The 20,121-nt window shown below is 32.2% G+C and overlaps 1 protein-coding gene across 1 annotated transcript; it reads right to left on the bottom strand.

The window, feature by feature from the left end:
- Positions 1 to 8,204: 8,204 nt before the first annotated feature.
- LOC134273878 (multiple epidermal growth factor-like domains protein 10) lies at positions 8,205 to 11,062 on the bottom strand. Its single transcript, XM_062756096.1, has 4 exons — positions 10,939 to 11,062; positions 9,246 to 9,386; positions 8,502 to 8,607; positions 8,205 to 8,389 (listed from the first exon to the last, which is right to left on the bottom strand). Exons 1-4 carry the CDS (start codon positions 11,060 to 11,062, stop codon positions 8,323 to 8,325), a joined length of 438 nt encoding a protein of 145 aa, XP_062612080.1. The 3' UTR covers positions 8,205 to 8,322.
- Between the last annotated feature and the right edge of the window lie 9,059 nt (positions 11,063 to 20,121).

The raw sequence follows: 20,121 nt of genomic DNA, 5'->3' as shown, positions 1-20,121 counted from the left end.
TGCCATAAAAATGATGACCTCACATTACAACTAGTGACTATAAAAATTCTAGCTACCGAAATGGCCGTAACACTATACATGTATTTTAAATCATGTGTTGTGGATGCAAAGCTTTAGCACATATTTCAGACTTCAGCGAGTTTGATAAACTTCAATGCAAATATTAACAAAGAAATCATTGAATACATACTTGGCTGTAATTCTTGTTATTTGTATGATAATCCCATATTTTGACAAGTATTTTAAAATTTACATCGCTGACATCAATTTCTTCTTTCATTATCTTATACTACTTAATACTTGTGACTGATCAGAACTTAACGCGTAAAAAACATACTTGTAACTAAATTTTAAACTAGCTCTTTACATTTTTAATACATGTGTTCCAAAAATGTTAATATTTTAGTGCAAAAAGGTCACTCAATAATTTACGCACATTACTTTGCAACTGTTGTTTGATGACAAATATTATTCAAACTATTTTACTTAGAAATTATATTAAAAAATATATACATCTGTGGTATCTCTCCATTATATAAACATACAGAGAGAAAATATCTTCAATTCTGTATGAAGTTTGTCAGAGGTCAGAGGTCAATACGTGACCTAATCGCACGGCGCAATAATATCTACCGGTACATAAATTATAAAATGACCTGCTCTGCTTGCTATTCATGAATAAAAATAAACAAAATAAGCAAGTAAAATGATAATCATTTTATTTACAATTTAAACAAGTATTTCACACAGTTTTTTGGCTATCGATTAAACCTGTGTACATAGACAAACTAGGCTAGCGTTTGTTTACATTTTTCTTCACTTTTGTCAACTGCACACTCTGTAACGTTCATCCTTATTTTTTGGGTAAACCTTTGGTTAAATTTTCATGATAAACTATTATTTTATTTTGAAATTGTACTCACGATAAATGTGTAAATCTGTTGGAAAATATCATTGCAACCATGCCATGAACAGCTGCCCAACACCTCGGCGTTTTCGTAGTTCAATGTAAAGCTGTCGCCAGTTTATCAGTGTTTTACGGTAAGTATGCCTTTAGTTACTGAAATCGTAGAATGTTTTTGATCAAATTGCAAATTAACTTGGTCGGACAAGTGTCTCAATCCATCGGATCCACCCATCCCTTTCCAGCGACCGAAGTTCCTCCAAATTTTTATCAACAAACTTCGGAGTGTTTCTTGTGTCTTTTCAGCATCGATAATCAATTTTCACGAATAGAAATATTCCCAGACAACAATCTGTTCACTATTAATGATCACAAGTAGCCTTTCACAGAATATTTCCTTCGAAATAGATTCCTTAGCCTAATAAATTCGAAGCGCAACCGCCATACAAGCCTATTAACGCCTTGCGTCATTTTTCAAAATCTACGACGGACGGTTAGTGCAATAATTAGAAATTGAAAATATTCAATTGTCTTTCTCAAATGTATATATATAAGTAATAAATAACAAGTTTATAAACTTCAATGGGAATTGAAGTCTCTCGGTACGTGATCAAATCATCTGAGAAGGCCTTCGGCCTTCACAGGATTTGATCACGTGACCGACCCACTTCAATTCCCATTGAAGTTTATAAACTTGTTATTTATTTCTTAAATAATCTTAACTATTGTCCGAATAGACAGTAAATATGTTTTTTTTATTATACCGACGTAAACTTTACTTGTGTCAGACACATCATTGCAAGACAAGTCAGCATAGAAAAATCTTCATTTAATATTTTTTGATCAACAAAGAAAAAGGTTCAACAATTAACGTTTACAAAAAAAAAAAAAAAAAAAAAACTGTTCAATTAACAATACATCATTTTTGCTATTCAATTCTTTTCAAAGTGGAAATGGATATTTGATCCAGTTATATTTTGAATAGAAAAAAACATTGCGGGAGTTGGACATTGTCGCCATATAGTTTGGGGTTGGACATTGCCATTTGATTTTTTTCAAAGGTTTTTATGTTTTCGATTACACAGTCGGTCAGTATATCTGGAATTTTTAAAAAATCATCAAGAAAATCCGGAAAGTTAAGAGCTTGTAAAGCCGAGGATGCTTTTGATTTACGGGGAATTTTTGGTGTTTTGGAAGAAATGTAAAATCTCCTTTAAATGAACCTGTTTTCCTAATAAACAAAATGTGCTTCAATAAATGTTTTTATACATTATATCTTTTCCTATTACTTTTTTTCCCCCGTAATCGAAGATTTAGGGGTATATAGTTTTTGTCCTACCCGTCCGTCTGACTGTCTAAGTGTCTCTCTGTCTGTTTGTTTGTCTATTTTTCCGCAAAATCTTTAACCTTGCTCCTAACTTTTGATTTAGTTGAGCTATGAATTTCATATTTCACATGTGTATTCCATGTGACAGGAACTTTCTTTTTAAAGAATGGTAAATATTTATTAAGTGTATGCCCTTGCCAAAAAACGATTTAATGGAGCATCTCGATGTAAAATATACCTAACCTGTACATAAAGACACGACAAAATTATTTAAATACATTCTCTCGATGGTACTGTAAACGAATAATTGCACTAAACAAATTATATGCATTGGTATTTATAGCTTATTTAAAACCCCTAAATAATCTGTTTTTTGTTTTTATTGTAAAAAAATTCCTCAATCTGCCTCTCACAGCACATGAAATACGTCATTTTGACAAGTTCATCGAAATAAGTGATTTTTTTTAACCAGCTGTATGGGATTTAACTAGCAGTTTTTTTTATGCATTGGTAAGTTGTATTGTTGTTTATTAAGCTAACACAGTTTAAAGTTGCAAATTATTTTATTTTCTGGTATCATGAGGAATACGTAAAATTAAGTCAGTATTACGTGACGTCGCAATAAACTTTCTCTGTATAAATTAGGCCCCGCCCCCTTTTTTCAGCCTTAGCAATGCTGCGTAGATACACGGATTTTCATTCTTCAAATCTGCATATTTTGTGGCACGAACTTTCATAAGATACGAACAACAAATGACCTTTTGACCTATGAGATTTCATATGAAAGAAAAATAATTTTGTTCGTAACTTTTGAATGGCAAGGGTTAGGGCTTTCATATTTCTAATATATTATCCTTCTGAAAAGACATATCATTGAAAACCATGTACCTTGACCTTTGTGTTTAAAATTCTTTTAAAAAACAAACCTTAACCGTATCTTTTGAAGGGTTAGTGCTTGGGAATTCGTATTTCACATATTTAATCCTTCCGGCAAGACCTTTCATTTAATATAAAAAGCATTGACCTTTGATCAACTCCGAAAGTCTGATGTTTTGCAGGCTTTTTTTACGATGCCAGGTGGCATGGAGGAGTTAGCATCCCCTGCTGACAGGTCACACCCGCCGTGTGCTACTTGTCATGATCGGGAAATAACGGAAAATCCGTCGTCAATTAAGTGTATAAATGATGGACTAACAATATAAGTATGAAACATTTCAGTATGAATTTGACTTAATGATAAATTGTATTTGCTGAGAAGGTCATTGTACCGATCATAGAACTTACGAAATGATGACTTTAAAGGAGACTGCTCAAATGTGTTTGTAGAAGGCCAACTTTCCAGTTTTCGTAATGGCGCCTGATCTGACGTTTTCCTGGCACGTAAAATATCAAAATTGTGAAATAAAAAAAAGCCTGGAAAACGTCAGATATTTCGGACTACTTTTGCTTGGAATTTGACCTGATTTAAAGAAAAAACAAAACAAAAACTTTTACCTTGGTCATAACTTTGAACGGTAAAGGAGAGGGCTTCCATATTTCATGTATGCAATCCTTTTGTCAAGATCTTCCGTTAGAAACTAACAGCTTTGACCTTTTGATCTTGAAGTTTGTCCTACCTTTCGAATACTTGTCTTTTGCCAAAATTTTTGAACACTCGGTGACAATTTTTTTTTCAATTTTGAGTTTTTTTCAAGAAGACCCTACTTTGAGTTAAATGTGATTCTGGATATCAGGGAATCAAATGTGATAAGGGTTACAAGGACCAACCTAGAAATAAAGCGATGTTTCTTCTGTAATGATTTTATTTTCTCTTTTGCTGAATGTTAGAAATATGTCAGTGTAAGGGGAAAAATTGTATGCTTTATAAATCTGCTTTGACAGTTGCAAAAATTGAATAAATGAAAATGTTTTCTTTCTGTTTGATTATTTGCATTTTATGAACAAAATTAGAAAACTGCAAGCATTTTTGCATATTGTATCACTTGATTGGTTCCCTAAATCGGGATGTAAAGCTTGGGTAAAGGGGCATAACTGTTAAATATTTTGTTACTTATTTTTTTTTTTTTTTTTTTTGTATTTTAATTACATGTACTATAATTCTAGTTCAAGGCAACTATCAGATAAGATTTTATAATAGTCTGATACTTTCAAAAATAGTTTGTATCATCTGTTCTCAATACTTGAAACAATTTTCAAATATGACACCATTGTCGCTACCACGTCAACATGTACGATCCTTTCCCATTCTAGCCGTGTTTGAGCGAGAAGAGGAAAGTTAAAACTTCAGTTAAATATCATTCAATGCCAGTATAGCATCATCAGTTACTGAACTTTGTCGCGACCTTCCATTATCCAATCTCAGTCTACGAAATATTTTTGTTAACTGATGATATCAATATTGATTTGAAATATAAAACAACTATTTCATTGGCTTTACTCGACGTCACAGCATGGAGGCGTGTATATTCAAGATTACGATCATTTATGTGATCAAGCAGTCGCCGTCAGGAGAGAGCCCTATCTTGACTCGAACTCCGATCGCGAGTAGTTGTTTGAGACCATGACAGGAAAACCATATTTAATAAATTAACTTTTGAAAAAGAATTTAGCATAAATCTTATTATATTCTGCGGAGACCCATCCAATAAAAACTATGAAAATATTACTTTTAACTGTCTCAAAAAAGGTTTTTTTTTTTCAAATAATTGTCTTAAGGATTAAGGGTCCTGTATTTAAAGGGATTCAATTCTGAGCCCACAACAATGCTAAGGATCTAAATATGCCATTTGCTTATGACGAACGTTAATAATTGAATGGTCAAAGGTATTATTTAGTAAGGGAACAAAATGGAATTCCTATCAGGCAATTATTTTTTTAACTTTTTGATGATAAAAAAAAACAGTGACCATTTTTTAGGAATGAAAAAAAAAATTCGTTCAACATCTGTAAAAATATCAATATTTATTATCATCTTAATTCTTGTTTACATGAAGCATGAATTTTGAAGTGCTACAAAACTTCTCAAGCAATAAAACAAAAATGCATACCTGAATATTGTTTTTATATGATAAACTGTAGCATACTACACTGTACATGAACCTTATACATGTACAGATATTTTTTCTACATGAACAGTACGATTCTGTATTTTGCATTTATCTTTGCACTTATTTGCGTGGTTCAAAGCATTTTATTTAAAAACATAATAAAATTGTTACGCAATAATCAATATTTGCCAGACATGATATAATATTATACAAATTCATCTTTTTATTATACATTTAACTGCTCGATAAGCTTGTCCATGTAAAAATAAATTGATAACACATACATCGAAGCTTTACCTTGACTTTCCCATCAGATTTCCATTTGCTTGAAAATCTTAATTACTTCAATTTTCCTTCTGCAAGACCTTTAAATATAATTCTTGAGAAAATTTTACAATTTTGAAAAAATATAATGACAAGTTTAGGAACAAGTTGTATGTATCAGAGTGTCATTCTTCATAATCGTATTTGTCTGAAATTGTGTTTTACACAATCGTAAGATCAATTGATTCTCTGATAAGAGATATAACACCTAGTGACATAAATGTCTATTATTCCTTTATAGATTTGCCAAGTTGAGGTGTCTTCCTTGTCAAATTTTGTCCCGCGTGCTATGATCTAACTCTTTTTATTTTACTTAACACATACATTCCTTTTTGAAAATCATTCAGGTGCAAGCAACATTTTATATGAGTGAGCACAGGATTTATGAACCCGAAAGATATTTCTGATGAACTGTCATAAGAAAGATATTAAGAACTATTGTCCTATAAGTGTACGATTTGTAAAAAAAAAATACAAATACACCATTTAATACGAATCTCTGTTCAACATTTTCACCTAAAAAAGTAACGATTCGGAAAAAAAAAACGTTCTATTATTCATCCATCATAAACCAGTTTGTCAACAAAACCAAGTTTCTATAATAAATATCATGGATAAATGTTGCAGAGGGTATCTATAAATACTTAAAAGACATTGATGGTGAGCATCAAGGTGATCAACAGCTGATCAAAGCTGAAATGTTTTATTCAAATATAATCAACATCGCTCACGGTACCTTAGTCGGAAAAGCGTTCGATCCGTGATCGATAGATCATAAGTGGGAATCTCGAGCGCGACTGACCTAAGACGGTAAAAATAAACCAGAGGTACTGTGAGCACCCAGCAGGCACACAACATTGAATAAACTGAATGAACGTTGTTTATCTATGTTGATTCAACATTGACTTTATGTTAGATTTTGAAAATTTGTATCAACGTCGAAGTCTAAACATTGAATCAACATTGATAATCAACGTTGATTATACGTTGAAAAACAGTTGATTCAACATTTATTCAATTATTTATTTTGAAAAGGCGGTGTCATACAGTAATAATATACTTAAAATTTCAACCGTTTTATTGCACGGTTGCTAAGATGCCTTCATAATTGTTGAAGGGATAGCGACCTTCTGATAAGACAGATAACTTTCAAAGTACAAAATAGTAATACTACTCACAGTTTTCTTAATCAGTTTCTTAATTGAGACCTCTGAGTACAGTCAGTTTGATGTGATCTTACATATGATGGAAACATTACTTTCTATTTCTTTTGCCAATTTCTTTGTAATTGTTTTATTATATTTAACAATAAAACATTTAAATCCAACATCAAAAGCCTTATAAATTGAATAAGTTGTATCTTTTTAAGGACCATTTTAAAAATGGTTTAATGTTTCAATTACTTAGTACATACAGTATTTTTATTAGTATGACATTTTTTTCACATGAAGAAATATTTAGAAGAAAGATAACTCCTCATCACAGATATACTTTTTTTCTTACAACCACATACAACGTTGTGATTTTCTGACTTTTCTGCTCCATGATGTTTTCTAACATGATTTAAATAGTTGTAATAGTAAGTATTATTTTCATATGCACCTCATATATTATATTTAATGTTGTGGTAATAAATCGTTACTCTTTCTGTTCTCTGGGTTCAATTTCTTCATTTCATGATCTGAACATAAAACTCATTTCTGAAAAATAAGCAACACTTTATACTTCAAACTATTTTCCATGTGGTTCTAATATTATTGTTGTTTATGAAAATCAATATTACAAATTTAAAACTTTCTAAGGTGAAATTTATAGCAGAGGGTCGGGACCTCTTAAATGAAAACATACGGTATATCACTATATGAAAAAAAAAATTATATATTGTAAACAGTAAATGTTTAATTTCCTATCAAAAGTTAATGTATTTTCACATGTGGTCATGAAATAGTCCAGAACAAAACCATTCCAAAGTAAGATGCAAATCTTACACAGTACAACTTTTGATGCACCAGATATGCATTTCGACAAATTATGTCTCTTCAATGATACTAGTACTCTGACATACAGAAATGTTTTCTTCAAAGAGTTTTTTTCTTTTTTAATTAAATCTTGGTGTTGAGTCCTGAGGGTTGCGTTATGCTGTCTTTTGTAATATTTTCCGGATGTCCTACTGCGTATGCACTTAATTCGTACTTTGTCAAATTCGTACTGATTTCATATTTATCATGGAATTTGTAAAATTCCTATATTTACCATCCTTTTTAGTTATAATAGTTAGTAATGGTATACGGTAGTGCGACTTTGTCACGTCCGACCTCCTAATGGTCCGACAGTGTTATATTCCGACACTATCATAGTCCGAATTATCTATCAGCGAAAAATAGGATTGGCCCCGTGTCACGGGAGGCGTTGGCAAAATAGATATCCCTCACCGTCAAATGGCAATGAGTGCCTAGTAAATGACAAAATTTGAACCCCTTAACTGGTTTATAGTGATGTTTCTATGTCTAAAAAAAGTTGAATGAGACGAAAATAATATGCAATAAATTAATCAATCAATAAATAAAATATGTTAATTAGAATTTGTCTAAGTGTGGTTTAACAAGGAAGTTCATTAACAAAAGTGTTTCAATTTGTATGAATTTATTGGTTTATTACTGCTAGTGTTTCGTAATTTTCAGTGCTAGAACTATAATGTACAGAAGCATCCGCAACAACTCCTACCACTGGACTAATTTCTTCGCCCTCTTTATACTTATAATCCATTGCATTTCCCTGCATTTCTCTCTAAAAAAAGAACACAAATGAGGATATGAGAATATTTTTTTTCTCATATCTGATCAAAGTAAAATTTACATATAAAATCACTGAGTGGAAGTGAATATCTTTTTACAACTACCTAAAGAAGATGAAGTAGATCAACAGTAGCACGTTTACAAGTAAACAGACACACAGGACCCCGATAACACTGTAGAGAGCGACATTATTGTCGTCGCATTCCTTTACTGTGAAAACAAAATACTGAAATAAGACAGTGCTCATTTTATTCAAATATGTGTTTTTTCACAGAAAAAGCAAATGAACAGTAAATTTTCAAGGCAAAGTGGATGCTTATTTAAGGAATGAAACTTATTTCAACTTTTGTTTAACGATATATCATAACTTATAACATAAGTAGGAATAAGCTTCGTTCCTTATAATTTAATTTCAATGTAGTCAATGAGACAATTTTTTCTATTTTTTTCCCTTGGAAAAAGGCTTCAAATATAGCATATTTTAAATGTTAACGTCAAGGGGAATAATACATTTTATACGTAACTCATTGTGACGTAGGCAAGTTATGTTATACAAAATGAATAAAACTGTTTAACCAATCAAACGAGTTGTTAAAACTAAATTTAAATCATTTTACATTGTACATGTGAAATCAAATTTAGCACATTGATCCCAGTAAAAGTAACAAAATCATTGACCTTGTGCAATTTGAAAGAACTTTTATTAGTAGAGTATGCATAGCAAACATAGACAACATACAAAACAGACAGACAAACAGAAAAACAGAGGGACAGAACAAAAACAATATGCGCCCCATGTTTATCGATCCGAGCCCAAAAATATGATGGAGCATGGATTATTTTCATACCTTCTAAGAAATCGAGTCCAATCCATCCATTTTTACAGCCATTGTTACAGGCTCCAGTCACGTGATCACAAATACCCGACACAGAACAAAACATGCTACATGTTTTGATGCAGCCAATTCCATACGTCCCATTTATGCAGACTATAAAAAACAATGGTGAACTTGTATATATTTTATTTTGTTTTATTTGCATTGGAAGATTTGAAAAAAAATCAGCTTTTTTAGATTCATTACTATGTTCAATTCATTTTTGTGAGATTGAATTTAGACTCTGTAAATGTTGGTAAACAGCCTTTATGATATAATTTATCAAACGGTATAACCCATTTATAGAAGTCAGGGAAAGATATCACAGCACTATTTAGTCGAAGTTTGCATTTCACGACTAATAGAAATGCCTACATTTAAATATCACATGTACATGTATAAATGTTATTTATGAAATTAAAAAACTGAAATGCATAGATTATAAAAGCTGGCTTTTAAATATGTTTTAAAATATAAACTTAAAATGATCTACATTTTTTTTTCATATTTTTTAGCAATACCATTTTTCCATGCACAACACAATTATGAAAGACACTTTTTGTACGTACATTTTTATGGTGGCATGTTTCTTCCCCTTACATGCAAGATAAATTAAGTAAACATAATTATGTAGACATGCAGCATATTATTATATGTAAACATGCGAGGTATTTCAGTTGAGGTGCAAGTTACCAATCATATGGGAAAATTTAAATTAAATATGGGCAGATTTACTTACGAACGCCTGTATCTGACATTTTAGATGCAACATGCAACATAACTTTGTAGACATGCGACTTATTTATGTCATTGTTCAACTTATTTATGTCAACATGCAAGATAATTATGTCAACATGGTTGTAAAATGTAGGCGGGAATTGAGATTTAGCATGCGTACTTCTTTCACTCAATAATTGACCTAAATCGATAAAAAAAAATGGGTAGCAACTTTTTCTTTGGCATGCGCTCTGTACCGAAGTAAAAGTTTCGGGTCTTTCGGATGAGACCTTAAAAGCCCTGTGTCCCGGTTGGCGTTGGTACTATAAACATCATTCACTGCTCAACATAAGCCCCTCCCTTACCTGGAATCAACCAGTAGGTAGCAAATCTCAGCCTTTAAACAAAAAGTATGGTGGCATAAGTCTGCCCCCTACATGCGAGAAAAATAATTTAGACATGCAACATATCTATGTAGACACGCAAGTTAATTATGTTGGCATGCAAGTTACCAAACGTATAAGAAAATATAAGCGGAATATGGGCAAATTTACATACTTACGCCTGAATATGACATTTTAGATGCAAGATGCAACATAATTATGTAGACATGCAAATTTATAAATGTTCGAACTTTTGCGCAGTGGTGTTTCTGGGGTTACTTTGAAAGTATAAATTTGCTCACTGATATTATGTTTTCAATGAATTTTTGTCGCAAAAGATATGAATTGAAATAGCTCGAGACCGATAGTATACAATTTCCTTACCAACTGAACCTACATGTTCAACATCAGGTAAACAAATCTTTTTTTATATAAACATTATCATTTAAGTATTAATGTTAAGCGTTGCTCGTGTGGTACAGCAGTTAGAGCGTATGCTCCTGAGAAGAACCTGAAACAACACAGAGTAAATATATTAATTAATCTTAGATATGAGATGGATGTACCTTCATTGCATGCATCTCCGATGTATCCAGAGTTGCAACCTGAGAGACACGACCCATTGATATGGTTACACTGAGCTCCATCCCTGCAATATCCACACTGCTTGCTACAATCCTCCCCAAACATATTGTGTCACACTCTACAAATTGATGATTTTGTATTTCATTTTATTTGACGAGAATCGCCCTCCCCTCTCTCTTTTAAAGCCATTTAAAAGTTTTACATATTTTCCATAATATAAGAATGTGATTAAAAGCTACTAGAAAGAGGCCAATAGGCCACTTTGCTCACCTGGGAACATAGGTAAGGTATAGTAAAAACACAAAGCAATTTTGATTTGAACAGTTAACTGAGGGTGGTGGTGGTACATGTAATACTACTTCAGGACTTCTGGATGTCGGCATATCAATGGAGCATACAAGTATCGATTTGCCGTTCTTGAAAAGATTTTAAAGATTTTAATCCTACATATTTCTATGTTTAAAAAGGATTGTCCATTTTTTACCTCCCCCTGTTCATGATTTAAAAAAGAATTAATTTTCATTACATGTCAATGCCTACATGTCAATATGACAAAGGCATTCTCTGTTCCTTGAGGAGATTTTATCCTATTATATTAGGTAAAACATTGATCTCATATTGTTGCCACACGTTAGCCCCAGGGGGAATTATTTGAGCAAATCTGAATTTGAACAACCCGAGGATGCTCCCATTTGTTCTATATAAAATCACCAGTTATGGCTTTGCTGTACTCCATAAAAATAAACATATTTTATCATATATTACTATGTAAACCTTAAATTTCATACTGTGTCGCCACCTATCACCAGGGGTTCTGATTTGCACAATCTTGATTCAACATTATCTTAGGATGCTCCCCATATTAATAAAGATAATCATATCTCTGTTGTTTTTAGGAGAAAGGTTTTTTTAACGATTCTTTCTTCATATTTCTATTTAAAAAATTGATTGCCCACTTTAGCCCCATCCTACCACAGGTGTCGACCAAGGAATCAAAACCACCCAAGGATGTTTTAACCTTAATATCACAATTCTGGCTATCCTCTTCAAGAGAAGGGTTTTTAAAAGATTTTCCTATATATCCCTATAGAAAAATTTGATTGTTTATTGTGACCCAGCCCTTCTTCTGGGGGTCATCATTTGAACAAACCGGAATATACACTGCATGGAAAGGATTTTGTTGCCTGGCCCAATGGTTCTTGAGAATATTTTTAAAAGATTCATCAATTTATCAATATTTCATTATATCTCCCCTTGGAAGAGGACGTGGCTTTTCATTTGATCAAACAAGAATCTCCCTCGTCGGAGGATACTTGTGGCAGGTTTGGTTGAAATTGTACTAATGATAATGTCTTGGAAAGAAAGAAATGTAAATGTATACAACAATGAGGGCAAGGATGACAACGACACGACAGATACGGTTAATTTTCGATCAGGCTAGCTAAATAAGGAAATGAATGCTTTTGATTAGGATAGAATGGGAAGAATAAAGAATATTGACGAAATTGATACATGTACCTGATTCACACTTGAGCCCTTTCCAGCCTGTTTTACAACCACCTTGACATGCACCAGATTTTTTTGTCACATCTGTCTGAATCAAGGCAGTGTACGCTGCAACTCCTTTCACAATTCCTACCATACCGTCCTATCGAACACGCTATCAAAATAGACGTAAAGTTTTTAATCGTAATTATACTATGGTTGATTGTTTACATTACATTTTTCTTAAATAAGTCATCCTGGAACATGATTGTTTGAGCTGCACGGCGCCTTAAATTTTGCGTCATTTAGGATTCTTTTCATAAGTAAAGAAATGAAATTTAAATGTGGTTAACTTTATGTATACAGATTTACCATTGTATTTACTTAGTGCAAACAGTTGTGTGAATTCAGGGTGTGAAAACAGGAACATGTAGTTGTGAAAACAGGAACATGTAGTAAATCAAGTCTAGCTTGAATACACACGACTGATTACGTAACTTTTGCATATTTAGCCAAGGTGCAGTAAGGGGATAAACAATTATTGGAAATGATATTAATTACCTAAAGTAGAGACAAAATGATTTATTTTATGCTTATTATAACTGATAAAAGACTATGATCAATAATTTTGATGTAAATTAATATTTTTTTTTTAAGTAGGGAAACATGACCAAAATTTCAGAGCATGACTGCATGTCATTTTACCTAAATGAGACTGAAATATCCTTTACCTTATACCATAAACTGACAAAGAGTGAATGAAATAAAGGAATATCTTTGTCAATTACATTTTATCATTTTCCTTTCATTTACATGCATACATTGTCCAAGTGGTCAAATGAACGGAAAATTTAAACCTGGCCTTTTTTTTTTTTACTTTTTTACAAAATAAATTGTTGATATTATAACACATTTGCACTTTTTATATTATAGATTTCAGTTATTAATTGTTATATATGTTTGTTAAGTCTGGAACCTCCCTTCCAAGGCTTTTAAATTGCTATTTAAAAAAGACACACGTTATAAATGAAACATAGGAAGATAGCGAACAGTATTCAAGATCAAAAAGCCATAAAACAATACAAAATAGGAGCAGAGCAAATACGGACCTCCAAACCATCAGAGGTGGGATCGGGTGCGTATTCAATATCAGACTGCTTGTTGAAATGAAGATGACATTCACATGTTGGTTTATTTTAAGTGGATTCAACATTTAAAACAAAGTGTGGAATAAAAACAAATTGTAGTACTCTTAGCATATACTTCGTGGGGTGTATAGTATATACACTTGTCGAGAGGAGATATGAGAATGCCATTCCTTTCATCGCAAATAGAGGCAAAAAATATTTTCACTCAAGTGGGAGCACTAATCACATCTAATGCGGAATGATCATAAAACAATTTTATTTTAAAAAACTAGAATTTTACCGTAATTAAAAGTATATTGGATAATTTTTTTTTATTGTAGAATCATTCGAATATTTTTTTTCATAATATTCAATGTATGATAGTTATGAAGTATATGTCCTATGATAAATACATTCTACGTTTGAAATCAAAATTCACACTCTTAAGCAAGAAACAAGCAAAGGGGTGTTCTTTAAATACAAATATTGTTTTAATGGGGAAAAATAGGTACGTGTTAAACTGAATGAAAATAAAGTTAATTCTGTATTAGAAATATTTACCATGGTCACATTTTTCTCCGTAGAATCCAAGATCACATTCGTTCAAACAAGAACCGTTAACATTGTTCAAAGTTCAGACAATCCCCACAAGGATTCGAGCAGTTTATACCGTAATATCTCTCACTACATTCTAAGGAATGAATTGAAATTTAGATCAATTAAAAGAGGACCTGGAGAGATATACTGCACATATAATTCTTGGCATATCTTAAACTCCATTAAAATTTTTAAAAATGAAATGCAAAAATCCTTTCGGAGATCAGGACTTGATGTAGGCAATAAATTTCTTAAGGACTTTCGATCCTGGGCCTTTTGAGCAACTTTAAGTTCTGAACTTTATTTACAAATTCTGCTACGTTTTTAGGTTCTAAAATTAAATCTTGATTCAGCGATGCGAATTGAACAATATTCAAAGAAAAAAAAACTGTGATCTAACTCCATTCAAGTAGAATTAAGCCAGGAACTATATTTTGTGGCGAAAGTCTTTTTTATAAGAAAATAATCAATTTTCCCTTTAAAACTATATACATTACTGTTAATATAAGATTCCCATTTTTCCATGCTGGTTGCACACAAAACTGTTTTTGTAGTAAAATGTGTTGGTTCTGAAACATCTATTAAATTTATTTATTTATTTTGAATTTTTTCAACAAACTGTGACAAATATAGTTGATATATTCTGAAATTCCAGGAAAAAATGAGCAAATTTTCACATAAATTTGACACTTTTTAGTAGTATCTTATATAATTTCCCCCCACTTTTGATGTTTATTTTTGAATATTTAAGATAACTTTGACAGATCTGCTTAAATTCAGCAAAAGTTTTAAAAAGTTTTAAAGGAATTTCTTACATATTAAATATTAATTGCCAGGAAGATCACATTCTGTGAGTGCAGGAAGGTCAAATAATTTATCATTCGAAGCAATTGGATACTCTTTCTCCGTCAAAATTAAATGAAAAAAATAATAGACTGATTGCTTATTTCATTCCATGCCTCTTTTTCGGTAAAAAATAAATGAGGGAAAACGTCAAAGATGTAATTTTTGATTAAGACACAAATTTCAGTGCACAAAATCATATTAAATGTACTGTAGAGCCAAAATAAGCATATTGACCCCCATATTTTTATTTGATTTTTAAAGCCATGCCTGCAGAAAGTAAAAATATACTTGACCAAAAAAAATAAAACCCCACAAGAAAGCCAACCTCGTTAAATGTAATACGTTCTTAAAGCCTGCACGATTGATTTCTAGTTCTTGAAACAATGTGTGCATACCATTAAGGATGTCAACGAGTCCCAGGTAAACCGATCGAACATCCTAGTATCAAACACCGAAATTCGTATTTCGTTCTTTTTTTTCCTTTTAAATACGCGCATATGTTCATAAATTTTATAGAAATATTTATAAAACTTATAAATTTAATATGCAGGCGGTTTTTAGCATGGTATCTTCTAACTATGTGAGACACCCGTTATCGCACAGTAATTAGTGAACAATTACCTTGAACATATCAGTTCTTCCCTATAGTTGTATAAAGTGGCTTCTGTTCAATGATTTGATTTTAGTAAGCATTTTTTAATTATGCACTATTATCTCTAATTCATTCTCAAATCAAATCATTATGTTGGTTTATTTACTTGAAATTGGAAATGCATAGAGACCTCACTACCCACTTTAAAAGTATTTTTAAAAAATGTTTAGAAATAACGGAAGTTTCATAAACATGTAAAAAGTTATTTGTATGGAGTAAATTTAAGGTTACAAACAACATATGATATACCATACAACTTGCGACTCAACAAACGATGTTCCTTTTCTTTCAACTAGTCTACTCGTGACAAAGCCTGCATATCAGACTGTCATCCTATTCATTGCGGTGATCAAGTTGATATTAAGCAGGAACTGTAAACCGTTTGTAATTACTGGTCTATTAATAATGCCTTTTTGTGGTGATATTATATACATACATTTAGTTAAGGATAATTTCTGTTAAATTTGATGTTTATATACAAGGATTATACACTTGATAATAAAAAGAAAATCAGTTGCGATTTTAACAGAACTTAAATGTCTGCACTCAAAAAAAAACTTTTAATAGTATCCGGCTACTCGATCAGCAAATCGTCCGAGTAACCGTTTATCAACTATTGACTGATTTGACATCCCTATTTTAAATAAATTCAAACATTCGAATCCTTTAAAAGTCTAATTCACTTGAAAGACATACATTACAGAGAAATTATTTCTATTTACCCTGGTCACATTTATTTCCTTTGTACCCAGGTTCACATCCATAACAAACTCCTGTCTCGATATGACAAGAACTTAGACGACAGGTGCTAGAACACTCGATGGAACAATTTGATCCATTGTGGTGTCATTTGTTTTCGTATTATCTGTTTTTTACGAGTATCTTAGGTACGAGTTAATGTGAAGGGGTTTTGTGGAACTCTTTTGTTTTTCATGCACGCTTTTCGTTTGGCGCCGACCTGTATGTTTATACCTTCTCTTCTTTTGGTTCCCCACGGTGTAAGTATCTACATCTTTTTATATAACTATGTTGTATATGATACTGTTGTATATGCAGTTCAGTTCTATCCATTATTACCAAATATTTACATGTCATTTACTTTGTGATGAGTCGTGCGGAATTATGTGACTTGTCAATGTGTGAACTTGATCCTGATTAACTCATTATGACAATTAATTGTACTATCGCTAAAGTAATTACACTTGAATGTTATCTAAATTAACATATTAGATTTACTCGATTACAAATTCTATGGTTTAACGTAAGTGTCATAATTATCTTTAATTCCGAAGAGTGTGTTCCTTTATGTTTTGTCATAAACTTTGTGAGATGAAATCTGTTAAATATTCTGGATATAATTTCCATTATTCTTTGAGATAGTATGTTTTTGTGATTTGATATTTCTTTGATTGTGAATTTATGATTGTTTATTTTTTGTAGTGTTTTACCGCATTTCATCATCTGAAATAAAGGGGTTATCTATCTGCAAAGAATCCATCGTCTTTTTCTATGGCAGAATATCCATAGACACCTTTTGCTCTGCATCCTTAAGAAAATGTATAAGTTATTGTATGTACATACACATAACTTTTTTTGTTTGAATTTTGTCCTACACTGTTAAGAGCAAAATGGAAATTAACTTTGTGAAGCCAAGAAAAATTTTCAAATTAAACCAGAAAAAAATCAGGTTATTGATTAAACAGAACTTTATGTTCAAAAATGTGCAAAGTATTCTTTTTTTTCATTTGCATAATATGAAATTATATCAGACATAAATCTTAACAAAATATTTTGCTCTGAGTGTTACATTTTTATCCAAACATAGACTTTTTCTTGATTTTGCATGAAATTATTTTTTTCTTTCGTTAGAAATCGATTTGCTATTGTACGGTCTTCAAAACTGCATTAAAAAATAATTATATTGTTGGAAAAATATTTTGAATATGAACAGGTTGAAACGTAAAAAAATAGATTTATCCAAGAATTTTTCTTTATACCTGTTATAAAGGGATAACGAAGTGAAACTGAGGGCGACTTCGATTCGTACCCGAGTACCTACTCGAGTTACTTGAGTTTCAATCGAACGACTATAGTTACCACTCAAATTACGTCATATAACCTTATGAACTCTACCCAAGCTAACCCAGCCATACAGTAGGATTACTGGAGTTTCGATATGGCGGCGTCGAAAGAAATACCCGAACTGTAGAATTTATTTTTCACAAAATATTATGTTTAGCATCGCTAATCCCTAAAAGGAAACTTTGAAACGCACTTTCTACATGAAGTTTTATAATTTATATGCACATGTGTTTATTTGATTAGATTTTTCAGGCTTACTGCCCGATAACAGCAGGGACATAAATTCAAATTCAAAACTAAAAAAGTTCTGAACTGGAAAAAAAACCATTTCAACTGCAGCAAAAGCTATAGAAAATTTAACTCAACAGATGATGCCAAAATGGACCTATTTGACTGCATTTTAAATCTTATGGATGAAAAAAAAAACATGTAATTTGAAAATTGTACTAAAATAAACAAGAATGCATTGTTTATAATGTAACAGATTTTTGATTTGCTTTTGTTTAAGAAGAAATATTAAATAATAAACAGTTTAGCTGCAAAAAAGGTTAAGATTCTCAACAGTACGACATTTAACTCTGGACATGACATGATCAAGACTTTTATCTACCAATTCTAATTATGATATTCAAAATATTTTTATATCACTGTTAAAGTGAAATTTGTGTGAAATTGTTTGTATAATTAATGCTTGATTTATATTATCTTAATCTTGTTGATTTGTAGTAATTGCTCTTAGCTACAGACTGCAGTGATCTGTTTATGTGATAAGGTCTTGACCGCTCATTAAGATTTGGCTGGGAAATTTAGCTCTTGTATCAGCATTGCTGACTTTTATCACCCGAGTCTCAGGGGGATTGAATGTCCGAAGTGCTGGCCATGAGAAAATGCAGAATTCATAGTGTTCACAATTAACGGGTTAATTTAGCAGTGATTGACAGTCTGTAGGTTGGGCAGTTCTTAATATTTAGCGTAGAATTTGTGTGTTCAATTAGTTACTCAGTCGGGTCCTGTGTGTAAAGTGTTACACGGGAATACAAAATAAACTTTGTTGGAAACTTTGGGCGTTTTTATTTAAAAACAGAAAGTTTCGGTGTAACATTTTAAGTGGTGGCAGCGGTAAAGGATCCTAATTAAATGTGAAATATTGTTTGAAATTTTATACATATATTTGGATTTAACAAGCGGAATTAAAATGCCTAGGAAACAGGACTTGGAATTGGAATTTCAACTTTCTAAACAAAAACAGGAACATGAATTACGTTTAAAAACACTTGAATTGGAACATGAAAAAGAAATTTTGGAATTACGTGTTCAGCTAGAGAAGGCCAATTCAACGCCAGGAGCACATTCGACAGGAATGCCAAAAATTAAACTTCAACCATTTAATCAGGAAAAGGATGACATTTTGTGCTATCTCTCTGAATTTGATGCGGTAGCTGAGCATGCAGGTTGGACTGAGAACTCAAAGGCTTTACAGCTTAGGTCACTTTTAACCGGAGAAGCTCGAGAAGTGTCGCAGCAAGTGACTTCGGGATACAGAGATCTGTATAAGGCTCTTTTGAATCGATTCGGCAAGCGCCCAGCAGACTACTTTCAGTTCCTGGAGGAAATTAAACGTAGACCAGGAGAAACTTACAGAGGATTAATGTCGAGAATAGATCTGTATTTGAGTCGTTTCATTGATGAGAAAGATCCCGTACAAAAGTTCCGAGAAGAGTATTTCTTAAAGGCATTATCTCCTCAACAAGCCCAGTGGATTAGACGGAATAAGGGAAGTAGTGAGTTAGTTGAAGCTGCTGAGGATTACATTCTACCAACAAAATCGGCCGAGGACAGAAAACTTCAAAATCCTAAAGTGTTAGGTGAGAAGAAGAGCCAGGAACAGGGGAACTCCGGAAAACAGAAAAGTTTGGAAAAAGTGAAATGTTTTAGCTGTGGGAACTTTGGACATTATGCAAACAAATGCCCAAAGAAAGGTAAACTAGCGTCGTGTTTCGTGAAAGGAGCATTATGGGGTTTACATTATGTTCCGGGGAAAGTGGATGATGTGGAAGTGTCAATGATCAAAGACACTGGAACATCTATGACGCTATTGCGGGAGGATCTTGTTGATCCAAAATGTGTTCTACATGGACAAACTACTTCCTTGGTTACAGCTATTGGACAGCCATTCGAGGCTAAGTTAGCAGTGGTTAACCTGGAAACACCAATGTTTAAGGGACATGTTCAGGTAGGTTTAGTACCTGATCTGGTTGCAGATGGTTTATTGGGAATAGATGTTCTGGAGAGGAACAAAGTTGCAGCTGTGGTTACGAGAGCCAAAGCAAAAGAACAAGAACAAAATGAAGTAAGTGTCAAAAATCGCATGAATA

The sequence above is a fragment of the Saccostrea cucullata genome, unplaced genomic scaffold, assembly GCF_032062105.1.
Source record: "Saccostrea cucullata isolate Sc308-1 unplaced genomic scaffold, CSIRO_AGI_Scuc_v1 ctg1669, whole genome shotgun sequence".
Lineage (NCBI taxonomy): Eukaryota > Metazoa > Mollusca > Bivalvia > Ostreida > Ostreidae > Saccostrea > Saccostrea cuccullata.
Note: the sequence above shows the minus strand (reverse complement) of the source record. Positions and strands in the feature narration are given on the sequence as shown.

What these genes read in the sequence shown, in the direction of transcription:
- LOC134273878 (XM_062756096.1), bottom strand. Translation starts at nt 11,062, where the DNA reads ATGTTTGGGGAGGATTGTAGCAAGCAGTGTGGATATTGCAGGGATGGA. An exon ending in TGGACTCGATTTCTTAGAAG is followed by an intron (nt 8,608 to 9,245) that starts GTATGAAAATAA and finishes TTGTTTTCACAG; the next exon opens with TAAAGGAATGCGACGACAAT. An exon ending in ATCTACTTCATCTTCTTTAG is followed by an intron (nt 8,390 to 8,501) that starts GTAGTTGTAAAA and finishes TTCTTTTTTTAG; the next exon opens with AGAGAAATGCAGGGAAATGC.